This window comes from Kogia breviceps, chromosome 9, assembly GCF_026419965.1.
Source record: "Kogia breviceps isolate mKogBre1 chromosome 9, mKogBre1 haplotype 1, whole genome shotgun sequence".
Taxonomy (NCBI): Eukaryota; Metazoa; Chordata; class Mammalia; order Artiodactyla; family Physeteridae; genus Kogia; species Kogia breviceps.
In genome coordinates, this window is record NC_081318.1 from 99129676 (window position 1) to 99147479 (window position 17804).

Consider the following 17804-nt stretch of genomic DNA (forward strand, 5'->3'; position numbering starts at 1 on the left):
CTGAAGAGCACTTAGTGTCAGCCTGTAAAGTTAATTAGTACCAGAATGTAAGATGCCTCCGCTCCCGTGTTGTGTGTGTGTATGAGTGTGTCTGGCTGGTGTGTGTGTGTGTGTGTGTGTTTTGTTTTGCTGACAAAACTAACTCTGCAAATTTGTCAATACTAAGCCTGATGCCTGATTTCCCCCAACCTCCAACCTCCATTTTGTCAGTCATGGCTGCTGTTGGCATTCACTTTGGTCAGGTTTCATACTGCTACAAATATTAGATGAAGGATGGAGAGACAAAAGCCCAGGTGCTGTGGGATTGTCTCTGGGCTTCCCAAGCCCTGGAGGAGCCTTGCCTCTCTATCTCACTGGTCCTTTCTCCTATGCCAATAGCATCTTTGTATGTTGTACCCTCTAGTGGACAAAACAGTTTCCCAACACACAGCGTGTGGGTGAAGGGAAACCTCAAGCTGCCAGTCAGGGCTCGTGGGCCACGTAGAGGCCCACTTTGCCCCTGTCTGGTTTAGGGGGTAGGGTGACATGGGAGGGAGCTGGGTGAGACGGACCCTTTCAGGCATTACCTGCTCCTGGCTCAGATGGGTCTCTTGCTTGAGGAAGGTGCCTTCAGAGTGTAAAATATCACATTTGAACGCTGCTGGATTATGTGTCTTTCAGTTGACGACAGCAGTGACCAGTGCCTTTTTACTAGCAAAAGTGATCCTCTCAAAGGTATGGCTTTGCGCTTTTTCTGTGCCCTGACCATCTGTACTGACACAGCTGCGTTCTCCCGGGTGAGCTCATGGTAACTGCGTTTCTCTCTGCTGGTCACGTCTGTTCTTCCAGCTTTTCTCTCAAGGGGCTTTCGGCTACGTGCTACCCATCATTTCCTTCATCCTTGCCTGGATCGAGACGTGGTTCCTGGATTTCAAGGTGTTACCTCAAGAGGCAGAAGAAGAAAACAGTAAGTTGCTCTCCAAGTTCCCCTCCTGAGACTGGCCAGGCTGGGAGGAGGGGCTGCAGAGGTCTGTCTTCGTTTGTTTGTTTTAATTTTTATTTATATTGGAGTAGAGTCGATTTACAGTGTTGTGTTAGTTTCAGCTGTACAGCAAAGTGATTTAGTTATACAGATACATATATCTATTCTTTTCCAGATTCTTTTCCCAGATAGGTTATTACAGAGTATTGAGTCGAGTTCCCTGTGCTGTACCGTAGGTCCTTGTTGATTATCTGTTTTATATATAGCAGTATGTGTATGTTCATTCCAACCTCCTAATTTGTCCTCCCCCCACCTTTCCCCTTTGGTAACTATACGTTCGTTTTCTAAGTCTGTGAGTCTGTGTCCCTTTTGTAAATACGTTTATTTGTATCATTTTTAGATTCCACATATAAGTGGTATCATGATATTGGTCTTTCTCTGACTTACTTCACTTAGTATGATAATCTCTGTGTCCATCCATGTTGCTGCAAATGGCATTCTTTCATTCTTTTTTATGGCTGAGTAGTATTCCATTGTATATATGTACCACATTTTCCTTATCGATTCCTCTGTCCACGGACATTTAGGTTGATTCCACGTCTTGGTTATTGTAAATAGTGCTGCAGTGAACATTGGGGTGTGTGTATCTTTTCGAATGATGGTTTTCCCGGGAGTGGAATTGCTGGATCATATGATAGCTTTATTTTTAGTTTTTTAAGTGTACTCTATACTGTTCTCCATAGCGGTTGGAACAATTTACATTCCCACCAACAGTGTAGGAGGGTTCCGAGATCTGGCTTTGCACGGAGCTATGGATGCAGTTAGGCAGGTCTCACGTCTCCACCCTGCAGGGCTGCAGGAGACATCGAGGGAAGGGTTGGATGAAAGGACAGGGACAGTATGCGGCTCCTCACTCCAGCTGTTAGGCCAGGCTTCCCCGGAAGGAAGAGTGAACACTGGTGGAAAAGACATTCCAGCAGCAACAGCAGCCAACACCTCCTTCTCCTCGGCCAGGTTGACCTTTTCTCCCTGTCGATAATAGCCGGAGGACACGAAGCATTTTGTGCCGAGGTAGCAATTCTACATAGAAGTCCTCAACTTTCCAGAGTCTCCCATCGTTGTCCGTCCCACAGGTGGTGCCTTTGAATGGGCCACAGTGCGAATAGCAGCTGAGTGCCTACAGGGGGACGGTTTGATGGGTGGCTGATGGAGATGGAGAGGAGGGAGTTAGCCAGCTGGAAATGTTCACCCATCTCAGGCTTTCCAGTCCTCCTCTGAGAGGCAGAGTGAGAGATGATGTTATGTAGTCATGAGTCCCGTCAAAGCTGCTATAATCTCCCTGTGTGGCTTTGAGCATCACTGGCTGTTCCCTGGGAAATCCGAATGATTGACTGAGCTTTAGGATGAACTATGAGGCTGGAATTCTTCTCTGCATGATGGCCTTAGTGAAAGCCTGCACATCCCACCTGCCCTCTTAGAGGTGATATAATCGAAGTTCATTGCAGAGACCCGGGCAGTTTCAAGACATGCTGTTTTTATGCTCTGTCAGTCATCTGGCTGGATTTGCCCTGCCTAATAGGAAAAAAATAAAAAAAAATTCTTGTGTCTTATAGAAAGTGAAGCATGATTGTAACCTCAAGATACAGCAGAAGGGAAAATAACCTTGCAAGTGGTTTTATTTTTTCAAAAGCGCATATACAAAGAAGAAATCTAGAAGAAAAGAATTATGATTTCAAGTGTAGGTTTTAAAACACACTAATCAGACCAAGATCCGTCTTCTATTCTGTGCCCTCTGTTCCTTTATGAAAATGTATTGTGAAAAGGGGACACATAAAGCTAACGGAAGCCACTTTTTAAAAAGTTATAAATAGAGGACTTCCCTGGTGGTCCGGTGGTTAGCATTGTGTGTGTCCACTGCAGGGGGCACAGGTTCGATCCCTGGTTGGGGAGCTAAGATCCCCCTGCCACGTGGCACAGCCAAAAATAAAAAATAAAAAGTTGTGTATAAACATCAAACTGAACTTTATTGAAAGCATTATTAACTGTTACTGTGACTGGGGCTTGCATGCCTATGTGATTAAACCAAATTCAAAGCAACTAATAAAGCAGAACATATAATTAATGAAAAAATGGAAAACAGCATTTATTTTCACTGTAGCATGTATTACATGCATACCTGGCACCTGCTATTTGGCCCGGTGCTTCCTCTGGCTTTATCTTGGTGTTCACTCAGCTTCAGCCAGAAGAACTCCTTGTCGACGGCCTCTCTCATCATGTGCTAGTGCTTTGATGCTTTACGTCTGCCATTTCTCTAACCAGACACAGATGTAAAGCATGACCCGGTTTTTTGATTGGCTTTGTGCTCCGGTTTTGATGTTGATTTCTATAGGGAACTAAGTATTTCCAAAGGGAAAGATGCCATAAATACAGAGCCAAAGAATCCCATGAGTAACATGAAGCAATTTTTTTTAAACTAGTTGAAATCTGTCCTTATTGTACTGGTTCATAGTTTATTAATAACACTTTGTTTTTGGTTGAAAGATTTTCCGAGTACCCTTCCTGCTAAGAGTTTTTTTTTTTTTTTTTTTAATGTAATAATAACACCATTTTATTGTGATTAAGCTGGCCACTAAGCTACCAGAACACTGACGTCATTCCCAGCGTCTGGATTTCTTCTCTTCCAGGACTGCTGATAGTTCAGGATGCCTCGGAGAGGGCAGCGCTGATACCTGGTGGTCTTTCTGATGGTCAGTTTTATTCTCCTCCTGAATCTGAAGCAGGTAAAAAATTTGCTTATCATTTGTGTCTTTGTCCATCATTCAGAACTTGGCCCCCCTCTCCCCCTCACTACTCCCTCTACTTCTCAATACGCTTAGCAAACATTGAACATACCAGGCATTTAGATTGTGACTATAACTAAGGCTAAGATGTGGTTGATGTGTGACCCGTGATGAGATGCAGAGATGTGAAAATAAACGTGGTAGAGGGCCTTGGACCTGATGTGTGGCCAGGGGGAGGGTCTCTATGCTCTGTTATCTGTCATCCCCTAACTGACCTTCCTCCACAGTCCCCCATGTCTGAGAGTAGCAGCACTGCCTACCCAGTTGCCCAAGTCAGAAACCAGAGTCTCACTGGGGACTCTGCCCCTTACCTGTGGCTCCTGGCCCATCATTCACCACGCCGTTTTGATCCTCTTTGTTTCTGCCTCCTTGTTTTACTTAAATTGCACCACTTGTCACATCTGTAGCCTCAGTTCAGCATTTCTTGTTTCTTTTTTTTTTTTTTGGCCGCGCCGCGCGGCCTGTGGGATCTTAGCTCCCTGACCAGGGCCGGAACTCGTGCCCCCCCTCCACTGGAAGCGCGGAGTCTTAACCACTAGACCACCAGGGAAGTCCCCAGCATTTCTCATCTCAATTTCTGCAGGAGCCTCCTCCTCAGTTACCTTCTCCCAACCCGTCACTAGAAGGCCATGTTAAATACAACGATGGCATTGTTCTAAAGGTTCTTCATAACCGCTCTATGAGGTGAAATTCTCATTATCCCTGTTTTAGAGATGAGCGAGTTAAGACACAGAGAAGTGAGGTAGTTTGTGCAGCATCACACAAACAGTAGGAAGGTGGAGGATTTGAACCCCAGCTCCAGGGCTAGAGTCCATGATCATAGCTAATATACAGCCTTTCCGTATTAATGGATATGCAAAATTGATCACGTTATTTCCTTGCTTGAAAGCCTTCGGCGGCGCAAAGGATTAAGAAAGTCATCGGATCCTTAGCCTGACAGAAAGCACCTCTGTGTCCACCCTTACCCAGTGGTCCAAGCTCTCTTCTCATTATGCTCCTTGTGTGCTGTTCTTAGCTTTCTGAAAATACACTGAAACCCTCAAGCCACTGTGCATTTTGCTTGTTGTATCCCTGACATTACCCTCTGCAGTCCTAGTTTCCACTCACACGTGCAGAAGGCTTCTCCCCACCCCCACCCTGCCCCTGGCTCCCAGCACTCCTAGGTAGGGGGTCTTTTGCCTCGGTTCTGTAAGGTCTCTCCCACAACTCTGTCATCCTGTGTTGACTGCACTGTCTTTGGCAGTGACTTGGCCTGTTTCTATTACTGGGATGTAAACTTGGGTTCGAGACTACATTGTTTTATTCCCCACATTACATTTAGTAAATATTTTAAACACACACACACACACACACACACACACACACACACACACTCGAGTAAAAACAGACTCCAGGCAGAAATAGCCACGTGAATATCAAAGGCACAGCAATGGCACATCGGATATTAGGGGAACTCGAAGTAACTTGATATTCTGGACTGTTGGTGTTAGATTTAAAAGCAAGATAAAACACAAAATCATAGAGTTAGATGGAATAAAGATATGAATTAGCAGAAAAGCTATTTCTCAGCCAGCAGAAACTACAATAAGTATTAAACTTTCATTACCTCATTATAAGGATGATTTCCTTGAGATTTTTGTGTGTCACAGGACTCATTCTTTCAAAAAAAAAAAAGTTTGCATTACAGTTCACGCTTTTGTATAACTTTCTAAGACTAATAAAATTTCTCAGCCCCAATGTATTTTTTTAATTAGAACTTCAGAACAACAGGATAAAAATGTGAGAAATACCTCAGGCATTTTTCATCCAGCAAGCCATTGGCTTCCTTCTTTGAGTTTTACTACCACCTAGTGGCAGTTGGAAGCATTACCATTTCATTGAATGATGAAGCTAAACAAAAACAACCCTCCCTTGTCAGCGTTCCACTGAGTGGCTGCATTGTATAAAATAAAGCCCAGATTAATAGTGGGCAGAGGAGTGTTCAAAGTGCCTTACTTTATTGTATTATATTTTCATTGTCTGAGTGTTCAATTCAGGAAAGAATTAAGATTGAAAACTATTATTGGAATTAATGTGCCTAGAAAAGAAGATTTTACTTTAAAATAAAGCTTTCTTATGAGGTCAGCAGACAAATATTAAATAGTCTTCTAGCAGCAGAAGTTATAAGCTTTTTGCCCTTAAACAGTGCTAACTGGTCCCTATCAATAAGAGGGTGTCTGGGGCCTGCCTTGCCTTTTCTTGTCTTTCTCTAGCACCTAGTGTAGTGCCTGGCACATAGTAAACTTAGAACTGTTGAAGGAATGAATGAAGAGAGAAAGAAAGAAATTGGAGGCACCAGAAATTTAAATGTTAGCATTTTTCCTTGTAAAGGAATGGCTTGAATTTTAGAATCACAGAGCTTTGGAAAATTAGCACATTTTAGTGGATGTGCTTTTAAAGGATATAAAGGTGGTTTGTTTTACAGATTTGCTTGTTGGTTTAGCCATATCCTGTTTGCCTGTCTATTAAATGGAAAGAATGAGGAAGCAGAGTCATTTCTCGGATGATTGGGTTGAGGCTGTTATGTGCTCAGGACAATTTAAGTGAACCAGTTGTGATGCTGGAGAAAAGGTAATTTGTCACCTCTTGAATCACTGAAAGACTGACTTAAAATGAAGAATAGCTCAATTGCATACTATCCTCTGTGCTGAACAAATCTAGATGAAGGCATTGAAATTTTTTCGTGTGTGTGTGTGTGTGTGTGCGCGTGTGTGTGTGTGTGTGTGTGTGTGTGCCTTCTAAAATGGGTGTGGCCACACTGCTCAAGGATCTGTGGGCAGGGCAATTCAGTGCAGTATAGTTTATAAAGTAAAGCAGAGCAAAATGAAACCCAAGCCTGGGAACACCTAAAAGAGGCAAAACATTTAAATAACTTATGGTACATCGTTATCATAAATCCTATGAGGCTGTTAAAAGGAGGCTGAGGGGCTTCCCTGGTGGCGCAGTGGTTGAGAATCCGCCTGCCGATGCAGGGGTCACAGGTTCGTGCCCTGGTCCGGGAAGATCCCACATGCCGCGGAGCAACTAAGCCCGTGAGCCATGGCTGCTAGGCCTGCGCGTCCGGAGCCTGTGCTCCGCAACGGGAGAGGCCACAGCAGTGAGAGGCCCGCATACCGCAAAAAAAAAAAAAAAAAAAAAAAAAAAAAAAAGGAGGCTGAGGTTTATAAACTAATATGGAAAGATGTCCACTATATATTAAGTAAAAAAAGGCAACTTGCAGAAGAGTATATACACTATGAGTCTATTTGTGTTAAAGATATGTGTGTATATATATATACACTGCAAAATGTAGGGGTTTTTTTTTGCTTTTTTTTTTTTTTTGCGGTATGCGGGCCTCTCACTGCTGTGGCCTCTCCCGTTGCGGAGCACAGGCTCCGGACGCGCAGGCCCAGCGGCCATGGCTCACGGGCCCAGCCGCTCCGCGGCACGTGGGATCCTCCCGGACCAGGGCACGAACCCGTGTCCCCTGCATCGGCAGGCGGACTCTCAACCACTGCGCCACCAGGGAAGCCCCAAAATGTAGTTTTATAAGTAGATTTGAAGAAAAGAAACTAGTTAGTAAAATAAACTGCCTGAGGTCTAAGAAAATAAATAAAGTCATTAAAATAAAATGGAATTTAACATTTAAATATGAGTTTACCTTTATAAATTATGGGCCATTTTTGTACGTTAGATAAGTTTTCTGGAGTTTTTGAAACATCTTTTTTTTTTTTTTAATTTTATTTTATTTATTTTTTTGTACAGCAGCAGGTCCTTATTAGTCATCCATTTTATACACATCAGTGTCTACATGTCAATCCCAATGGCCCCATTCATCACACCACCACCACCACCCCCCCGCCGCTTTCCCCCCTTGGTGTCCATACGTTAGTTCTCTATCTCTGTGTCTCAATTTCTGCCCTACAAACAGGTTTATCTGTACCATTTTTCTAGGTTCCACATAGATGCGTTAATATACAATATTTGTTTTTCTCCCTCTGACTTACTTCACTCTGTATGACAGTCTCTAGATCCATCCACGTCTCTACAAATGACCCAATTTCATTCCTTTTGATGGCTGAGTAAGGCATTGAGATTTGAATTTGACACCATGCATGCTGGTGTGGGCTAAGTCTGTGAAATTATGTCCCCTGTGGTGTGCGGCTGTGGATGTGTCTTTTCAGTTGTTGTTGTGAATTCTTTTATTTTTAAGCCTGGCTTCCTAGGGCTCGCCCCTGTGTCTACATAGCTGAGTGGTAGCCAATGATTAGACAGCCTTTGTGGTCAGTCACCTTGATGAAGACTTTCGTCCTCGGCCAAATGCATATTTGCATGTATTGGATAGCACTTTCAAATTTCAGGTCTTTTGGAGTCTTCTTATGCTGAATATTTTCACATCTCCTCTGCATCTGCTCACAGCCTCGTGGTTTTTAGGCTATAGCGTGGGTTCTCTTGGGTTTCCGTTGTGTATGCACGCAGCTTCAGCCCAGCTTATGCTTGCTGCAACCATGACCATCACCTCAAACCAGCAGAGGCTCTGGCCCCTGTGCTCACATACCACTAAGTCTGTTATTTCACCATTGCGTCACTTCTCGGCCCAGATTAAAGGAGCTCCTTCAACCATGTAAGTTTGCTGCCGGCCCTCACGGCCTGCCATACTCTGGAAGAACCTTCACGCGGCCTGGTCCATCTAGTCCAGTTTTGTAGTCGCTTTTCAAGGAGAAGATTTGTTGAACTTCTTATTCGACAATAGCCACAATGCCTTGCTAGCATTCACTTTTAAATCATGGAAAGCACGTGCATTATTATGTTTTAATTTAAACTTTGGCTTTATTTAGGACTCCCAGATAGTTCCAAGACACGTCAGCTTGTTGTGGCTTGAGTGCCGTTACCCTGACAGGTGGAAAGTGAGCCCGTAAACAGGAAGGCTCGTTATGACCACTTTCCTTAGACTCCTTTCAAAGTGACATGGCAGTTAAACCGCTCCAGTGTCTCTAAGGTTTCCAGCAGTTTAATAAGCTGGGAAGTGAAGCCTCCCAAGCACTATATCTTTATGTATTTGTTTGACCACAGACTTAACCTGAATGACATGACATTGATGAGGTTGAGGTATGGGACTCAAAACTTTTCTTAAGATTCCCAGGCATTCATTCTTCTGGACCAGATTTGTTCTTGGCTATAATCCAGGCAGACGTTCTCAAAGAAAAAAGTGCCCTTTTAAAAAACTTTTTATTGGGGTAGAGTTGATTTACAGTGTTGTGTTAGTTGCAGGTGTACAGCACAGTGAATCAGTTATACGTATACATATATCCACTCTTTTTTTAGATTCTTTTCCCATATAGGTCATTACAGAGTGTTGAGTAGCGTTCCCTGTGCTATACAGTAGGTCCTTATTAGTTATCTTTTTTTTTTTTTTTTCTTTTTTTTTTTTTGCGGTATGCAGGCCTCTCACTGTTGTGGCCTCTCCCGTTGCGGAGCGCAGGCTCCGGACGCACAGGCTCAGCGGCCATGGGTCACGGGCCCAACCGCTCTGCGGCATGTGGGTTCTTCCCGGACCGGGGCACGAACCTGTGTCCCCTGCATCGGCAGGCGGATTCTCAACCACTGCGCCACCAGGGAAGCCCTATTTTATATATAGTAGTGTGTATTTTTCAATCCCAATCTCCCGATTTATCCCTCTCCCCCGACTTTCCCTCCGGTGAAAGTGCCCTTTTTGAAGTGCATTATCTGATAAGAGCAAAGCAACAGTGAGGCTGGCTGCTTTTGCAGGTGAGTAGGTAGCATTCTAACCTGTTCCCTTGATCTCCTCACCACTCTCTTTAGTTCCCTTCCCTGATTATGAGAGGAATGCGTAGTTGTTATAAAAATGTGTGAAAAGAACAAAAATGAAAGATAACACTCCTTCAAACTATTCAGCAGCATTAGTATTGACAGTTTAGTTTGTTTCCTTCTACTTTTGTGTAATTTACATAATTGTGGGCCATACTGTCTGTGTTATTTATACCCTGTTTTAAAAATTATAAAGTCACTTTACGTTTATTGTAGAAATTTTGGAATATCCAGAAATGTACATAAGTCGCCTGGTTATTTAGTCTTACTGATTTGTACAGGTATATCAAGTTTTAAAAATATTTATCAAATATGATCTTACACTATATTTCTCATTACATATTTGCTTTTACTTTATAGCATATGCATTTCCCATGTTGTTATATACTGTATAAACACAGTTTTTAAGTGGATGGAAGATATTTCATGGAAATATAATAATTACTTAACTTTTCTTCTACTCTCAGACATTAGATTTTTCTTCTCATTTTTAGAGGGCAAGTCTTCATAATGGAAAAAAGTGTTAGTTCCTCAGGGAGATATCCTAAGGATATCATCCCAGAGCAGAATGGCTGGGTCACATTCAAGAATAATAGAAGGCTCACGCAACATTGACCCAGAATGGTTGTAACCATGGTTGCTGGCAACAGCACACGGTGGTGACCATCAGCTTTGCCTGTACATTGGAATCCCTCACTGCTCTCTCACTCACTGAATACAGCTATTTTTCAAAATACGTGGATTAAATTATTAATACCCAAAGATACTTGCACTTGAAAAACAGGTAAGCTTTTCAGCAAAGAAGCGGAAGAGGAGGAGCAGTGCATAATAGTTCTTGGTCCATATGAATATTTTTAGAACATACGTGAAATCCACTTTGACAGATCGGTGCTCGCGATAGGTCCCATTTGAAAGGTTTTCCTCCTACAAGATATAAAGTAGAACTATTTTACAATTTTGTTATCTTGAATCTCTTGTGGCTTAAACATATGTATCCCTCATTTAAAATTTTATGCTCATAGATTATAATTTTAAATAAATCATTTGTTACTGTCATCGAATGCAATACTTTTTCTCCTTCCCCTTCCCCACCGTCTAGGATCTGAAAATGAAGCTGAAGAAAAGCAGGACAGTGAAAAACCACTTTTAGAGCTATGAGTAAGACTTGTATTAAAGTAAGTCTTCGAAAATGAAACTGTAATAATGAAGTGGTTAAATACGGAGCCTTTCTTTGAGTAGATTCAAAGTAAAATTCAAAGAATATGTGTGTGATTATACATCACATTTCTCCTAAGTATGTGAATTTGTCAGGCACATTTTATGATGTAAAATCTCTTAAACTTTTCTAGGTATAAATTTGCGAAGGATGAGAAATACCTCAGAGTCCCAAATTTCTAAATAAGGATGACTTAGTTCCTTCTTGTTTCTGTAGCCAGAATGTCTCCGTGTCAGACTGTGTTTAATTACAAACCCTAACTTCTGAGGGCGGCGAGGGCAGCAGTCCTGGGAGGCTGGTAGTGTCATTGTCTCCACTTACACGGAGGCGGGTGAGACTGAGGGTGAGTGACTGGTCCAAGGTCGCACAGCTGGCAGGGGCAGAGCCGGGACTCAGGCGTTCCGTGTGGTACCAGGATCCGCTCTGGTCCCCCACCGGATGGACGTCTTTGGAGGGTTCTGGAGCTTCTGAGATGACACCTGTGGTCCAGTCACAGCAGTCGGGCCCGATGTACCTCCAGGTCAGGGCACATTGTTCATTCCCTTCAAATCATCAGAGGAAACATTTCAACCTCAGAAATACGAGCAAATAAACATACAGTCAATTGTAGAAGCAGCAACCCTGCTTAATTATTTAACTACAGAAGGGAAAAGAGAGTAGATCTTAAAAGTTCCCATCACAAGAAAAAAAAAATAATCCATAACTATGTATAGTGAGGGATGTTAACTAGACTTACTGTGATGATTTCACAATGTAGACAAATATAGAATCATTAGGTAGTATAACTTAAACTAATAAAATGTTATATGTCAATTATATCTCAACTTAAAAAAATAATGAAATAAAATTTAAAATTTTATTTAAAAAAAATAAAAGGCAGCCAGAGGCAGCCAGAGTCGCAGCAAACGGAGGCCCCGCCCTGCATCAGTGGTACCCAACACGCTCCGGCCCCTTTTTCTACAACAGTATTCCAAAAATATGGGCATGTGAATAAGGATGTCCTTTTCTAAAATGCTTTAAAATAAATTCTTGGGTGGCCTCACCCATGGTCTTTCAAGTGTCTGTAACACAGCCTATCTTTAGTATGTAGACTTTGTTGTAAGTACATAGAGCAAAATGTAGCATTTTGCCTTTTTACACTACGTCTCAAATATTTCTGTGTTCTCTCTTTTTCTAAGTGTGAAAAACCTTCACTGAACGTCACCAGAGGGAAAAAAGGACTGCAACTGGGGGTCTCCTTATTGAAGGTTGAAATGGTGACATCCACTGCTGACGTTACTGAACGGCTAATAAAGAATTTATTGATTGTAATACCTCACAGACATGGTACCATCTCCACATACATTTAATCACCTGCCTGTGGCTGGTAAGATAATGTCATGATCCATCCGGTATTCAGTGAGACTTGAGTCTGATCTGTCAAAGAATAGTTGCAGAAAGTCTTGTGCTGTGTTCCTGATCAAAAGACTTCTTAATATATTGGAATAACACTTTTTTAGTATGCAAAGTATCTTTTTATTTTGACTTGCAGGATGGAATTTTTTTGTTTCATGTCTTGGATTTCTTTTGTCTTTCTTTTTTAACTCCCTACATTTCCCTTGTGTTTTTTTAACTCATGCACATGCACTATTTGTACAATTTTAAAAGGTAATAAAATCCAACATATCAAAATGATCAGTTTTATTTTTCCTGTTTTGCATTATGTATTTGGCCTAAAGTGTTGGAATTACCAAAGGGGAACATGAGGGATTGTGAATACATATAAAAAGTCACCAGAAATAGAATCGTTCTCTCAGAAGTATGATCTAAAATAGTCGGAATACTCTTCTTTGAACCCACTCTATGAAATCATTTTCCCTTGTGTTTAGCTAGTTTGAATTAAAATGAGCTCAATTATATTGTGAGCTATTTTTGTTAAACAGGAATATTCAACGCAGAGCTTCATGGGAAGGCAGCATGTCTATCAGTTTTCTTTCATTATTCATTGTGTCATTCAAGAAATATTCAACTGGGTATGATGGAAATGGTGCTGGTTTGGATGGAGACTGACCATTTATGCAGATCAAATCAACTCCATCCGTGCTTGGTCTAAGAATGGGCCACAGGACCGAAGTGCAGCTGGAGGATCCCTGGGAGGCTGGGGCCTAACCAGGGGGAGCTTCTTCCATGGAGGAGGGGGGAGGGAGAGCTCCAAGGTCTGGCTTTGGACTAAGGCCTCTAGAATTCAGTGGTGTCATCACAATGAGAACATCCTGTCTCGGTAGTGGACCCCCATCTACACCACGACCACTGATGTGGCCTGTGTGCCTTTAACCTGAGAAGGAGCTCTCCCCAGCACACTGGGTTGGACCAGTGGGATATGGCCAGTCCTCCTAGGTGAGCAAGGCCCCCGCAGATGTTGGCTCTCAGAGCAGAGACCAAGAAGAATGAAGGATGTGACTTGAATGTGCTGTAAGGTCAGACTGTGAGAGCTAAAGCATTGATCTCAGCCAGAGAGCCGTGCTTCCCTCTGGGACTGGACGGACGGGGTCCAGGGCTTGGACCCCTGCTGGGTGGGGTGGAGGTGGGACACCTGCTCTTCGTGCTCACGTTGCTGGGCAGCCCTCGGCTCATTCACCCATCACGCTGTTATCTGACGTTAGTGCTTCTATGAAGCCTTGCTCAGGATGACTCTGAAGTCGTTTTGTCCCATTAGGGGGACTTGGGTGACTCAGTATATGACACTCAATTGCACGGGTGAGATCAGGGCCTCCATATCTCTGTTCTTGTGAGGGAAAACGCACATCACATCTGTCCATGCAGCTGGGTTTAGGGGATCGAGTCTCATGTCACCTTGTCTACACTGAGAAAATGAAACCAAGAAGTGCCAGCCTCAGTAAATCACAGATCATGGAAGAGCATGGGTGGTTGGTGGAACGTCAGGGGCTATCTTAGTGCTGCAAGGAGTCCTGTCTGCCCCTTCCCTCCAGAACAGAGTCCTGAGCGTGGACGGGGGAGCAGTATGTGAATATTCTGGGCGTAAGTTTCCCAACTCACATCGGAGCTGATTGGAGGAAGTGCGTACAGAAATACCGGGAAACCCTAAGCCACAGCCTAGGGTATGTTGCATAGCAACTACGTGCCTGTGTAGAGAGAGATGTTTTCTTTCCATTAGCTGTGACCCTTTGAAAGTGAGCAAAGTTGGTTGTGGTTTAACTGTTCTTATTTCCTTGTGACACCCCATCTACCCCTTGCACAGTCCCAACCAGCAGGGGCCCGTTTGGCTTTGAGCATTTTCCACGAATCAACCACATTCGACGGAGCACACGAACAAAAGAAGCCTGAGAAAATGAAACACCACCAGCCACAGCAGCGCCCTCCTGCCACTCAGACGCTGTCACCCTCACCACCACCGCCCTCCCGTCTCCGCACCTCCCAGGCCAGGGCAGCCCAGGCCGAGTTGGAAGAAGGAAGAAGTTGCTGAGAAGTTGGAAACCACAGGAGGCACTGCCCAGCAGGGCCCTGACGGTGAAATCAGCTGCACAAAACGTTCAGAGCTGTGCAGTTTTTCCATCTTGCCTTTCTATGCTTTCCCAATGTCGAAATAGTTTCCAATCTCCAAGAGCCTCGAGGGCCAGGTACTTGGGCTAAGGAGATCTGCTCAGATATCTAATGTAGATAGTCTCAACCAAGGAGACTATCTAAATTAGATTTCATCTTTCCTGTATCTGGTTGCTCTTATTTTGTTTCCAAATAGGAACCTCTATTTGGTTTTCCAAAGAACTCGTTTCACAGAAGCTGAAGTGAATTGTAAACACAGAAACAAACAAAAAAACAGCTTCCCAATTTTAAAGGAGACAATGTTTTAATTCTAATACATAAAAAGGATTTTTACTTTAAAAGGACTAGAGAAAATAGAAAAATATACAATCACTTATTTTTTCACCCACCTACCATGCAGTGAACATTTTGTTCTGTGCGTGCCTGTAGAAATACACAGACACACGTATAAAAGCATCCTACTTGTTACTGTTACCACCCAATAGAAAAAAGTGATCAAAGGACATGAACAAATATTGCACGGGAAAGGAAATACGAATAGACTTTATATAAAGAGATGCTTATCCTCACTCACAGAGAGCAAAACAAATTAAAACCACAATGAGATAGATGAGATACTACTTTTCACCCATCAGATCAGCAGAATCCTGACCTCTGACAGCACTCTCCCAGCATTCACCTACATTGTGGTCCAGGTCGATGCAGGATGGTGCTGTCCCTCAGAGGCAAGTTGACCTTAGCTGTCAAAATGACCAAAATGCACGGTCAAAATGACATAAAACACTATTATAATTTCAGCATCTTTTGTAACAGCAGAAGAGTGAAAGTAAGCCAATGACATATCACGGGGGAACTGATTTTTGTAAAGTGTTGTAATTCACCAGTGAAATATCACACAGCTGTCCATGTGTCCCCAGAGACTGACCTGAAAAGAGCTCTAGGTTGTGTAAGTGAGAAGAGAGGTGCAGAATAATGTATATTGTTCATTACCTTTGTGTATGAAGCAGGAAATTAGAATATGTGTACACGCATATACATATATGTTTCATTTATTTATTTATCTGTTTTGTATGTCCTTTCGAATTTGCTAAATAAAAACTGGAAGTATTCAGAGGAAACCGAAGTGTGACCCGTAAGAGGTAGGGACGTAGATAACAGTAGCTGAAGCAAGGTTTCTTAATGCAATTTCTAGAGTGTTTTGATTGATTTGGAACCATGTGGTGGTATAATCTAACAATTTTACTGGAGTTTGCTAGGCATATTAGTTTTTCGACAACACTTCCTGACTAATGCTCCATTTCTGTAAATAATGTACATTTTTTGGGGAGATGCATAGTAGTCTGTCATATGATGTCCTTTAGTTTATTTCTGTAGTTTCTAACTGGGCACTTGGGTTACTTTGGGCTGCTGTAAGTGGTGCTACATTTTTTTTTTTTTTTTTTTTTTTTTTTTTTGCGGTAGGCGGGCCTCTCACCGCCGTGACCTCTCCCGCCGCGGAGCACAGGCTCCGGACGCACAGGCCCAGCGGCCACGGCCCACGGGCCCAGCCGCTCCGCGGCACGCGGGATCCCCCCGGACCAGGGCACGAACCCGCGTCCCCTGCATCGGCAGGCGGACTCCCAACCACTGCGCCACCAGGGAAGCCCAGTGGTGCTACATTTGATGGACATCTGGGCACATTAATCTCAGTACATACATTTTGTTTCCTTAGGAAATTGATGCGTGGATGGTAAGATCATTTTCCAGGTGAAGCACGTTGTACACTTGTGTAATGGGCTCTGTGATGACTCCTCGCTGCCTGAGATCTGAGCTGGAAGCACTGGGACTGTTTCAGTCACTTACTGCCTCGACCCGGCTGCACATTAGAATTACTGAAGGAGGCTTTTTAAAGTCTTATGCCTGGGCTGTTATGAAGTCTGGGCCTCAGTGATTCTTCCTTTCCTCTCTCCCTCCCTCTCTCCCCCCCTCTCTCCCCCCCCCTCCTTCCCTCCCTCTCTTCCTTCCATTTATTTTGAGTTATAATTAACATTCCCTGGGTTCCCAAGAAGACAGCAACTGTTATAATGGATAAAGCAGTAGGGCTTAAGTCATGCAAACCTGGCCCATGTGAGCTATGGCACTGCTCCGTGTTAAGCTGAGGTATATTTCTTAGTTTCTCTGGGGCCTGGTGTTCTCATCAGTGAAACGAGTGTCATACCTGATCTGTGTTTTAGTGAGAGCATCAAACACGAAGCAGGCAAACTGCCCAGCAGAATTCCTGACGCTCGCTAAGTGGTAGGTACTTGCTATTATTCAAAGAAAACAAAAGGAAGCGAACATCCAAAAAGTAGCCTAAGAGACCATTACAGAGACCATGCACTTAGCCAGAATAGTTCTCATGGCTAACAGAAATGTTGAATTTCTAGCTTTTTGGCTGAATTATACCAGCTTGGTGTAGTATTTCTAGTTATCTCTTTTTACTCAGGATTTCTAATTGACAATTATATATGATTTTGAATAAATAAAGTGGGAAATCCTGTATTCCTTAATCATGGCCTGCTAGATTGACAGGACACCTTCAAAAACTGAAGTCTATGAGGGAAAGAATTCCAAAACAGTAAAGAGAATTCATAATGGGAAAAACTTTGAGAATCGCTGCCTTGAAGTTTCCCTTTTGTATACTTGAGAAGTGTATGAAATAGTCTAGTTCTATAAAAACAACTGACACATGAGAGTACTACTGCGGAATTGTATCCATCTTTGCCTAACTTTTCCATTTCACACCTGCAGATGCAGCCTGCTGTTGTGGTATATATTCTATCCAACCAAGTGTCATGGACTTTAGTCACAGAGGTTCTATCAGCGGTTGGCCAGTCAGTGTATAAAAGTCTTCCCAGCATGAACAATTTGGGGGCAGGTTGACCTCTGACCCTTTAATTGCACGCACGGCCTAGGAGCAAGGAGAGGAAACGTGGACAAGGAAGGAAATTTTCCTGTTTTAACCAAAAGTAAATGTAACCTGTTTCTATAATAGCAGCAACTAATGTAGAAGGTAAGAGCAGAGCTCCAGTAGCCAGGCTGCTTGGGTTCAAATCCCAGGTCTGTTTCTTATTAGCTGTTTCACTCTAGGGACCCTCCTTAACCCTCTCTGCCTCAGTTTCTCCATCTATAGAACAGCGATAATTGCACGTGTCTTGTGAGAGTTAAATAAATTAACAGGCACTTAGACCAGTACCTGAAAGCCTTTGCTATTATTACTTCATTGGGTTATTAATCATTGAATTTGTAAATTGCCACAGAAATCTGAAATGACTTAATTTGAACACTTTCTTCTAAAGATGGATAAACTCAGGCAACGTGACATGGTCAAGGAGAAATGACACAGCTGGTTATAACAGACCAGGAAGTGGAGGCTCTAACA

At 43.0% G+C, this 17804-nt stretch overlaps 1 protein-coding gene across 2 annotated transcripts in view; it reads left to right on the forward strand.

Annotated features, from left to right (window-relative positions):
- STARD3NL (STARD3 N-terminal like) overlaps nt 1-12365 on the forward strand; it is a 50859-nt gene extending 38494 nt beyond the window's left edge. For both annotated transcript variants that reach the window (XR_010842294.1, XM_059074057.2), the window contains exons 5-9: nt 661-714; nt 829-946; nt 3646-3741; nt 10748-10823; nt 12043-12365. Coding sequence is in view for 1 of the 2 variants with exons in the window: in XM_059074057.2 (XP_058930040.1) it covers nt 661-714; nt 829-946; nt 3646-3741; nt 10748-10806 (327 nt within the window). In the remaining variant the exon portion in view is untranslated. The remainder of the gene's footprint in view (nt 1-660; nt 715-828; nt 947-3645; nt 3742-10747; nt 10824-12042) is intronic.
- Nucleotides 12366-17804: the final 5439 nt, after the last annotated feature.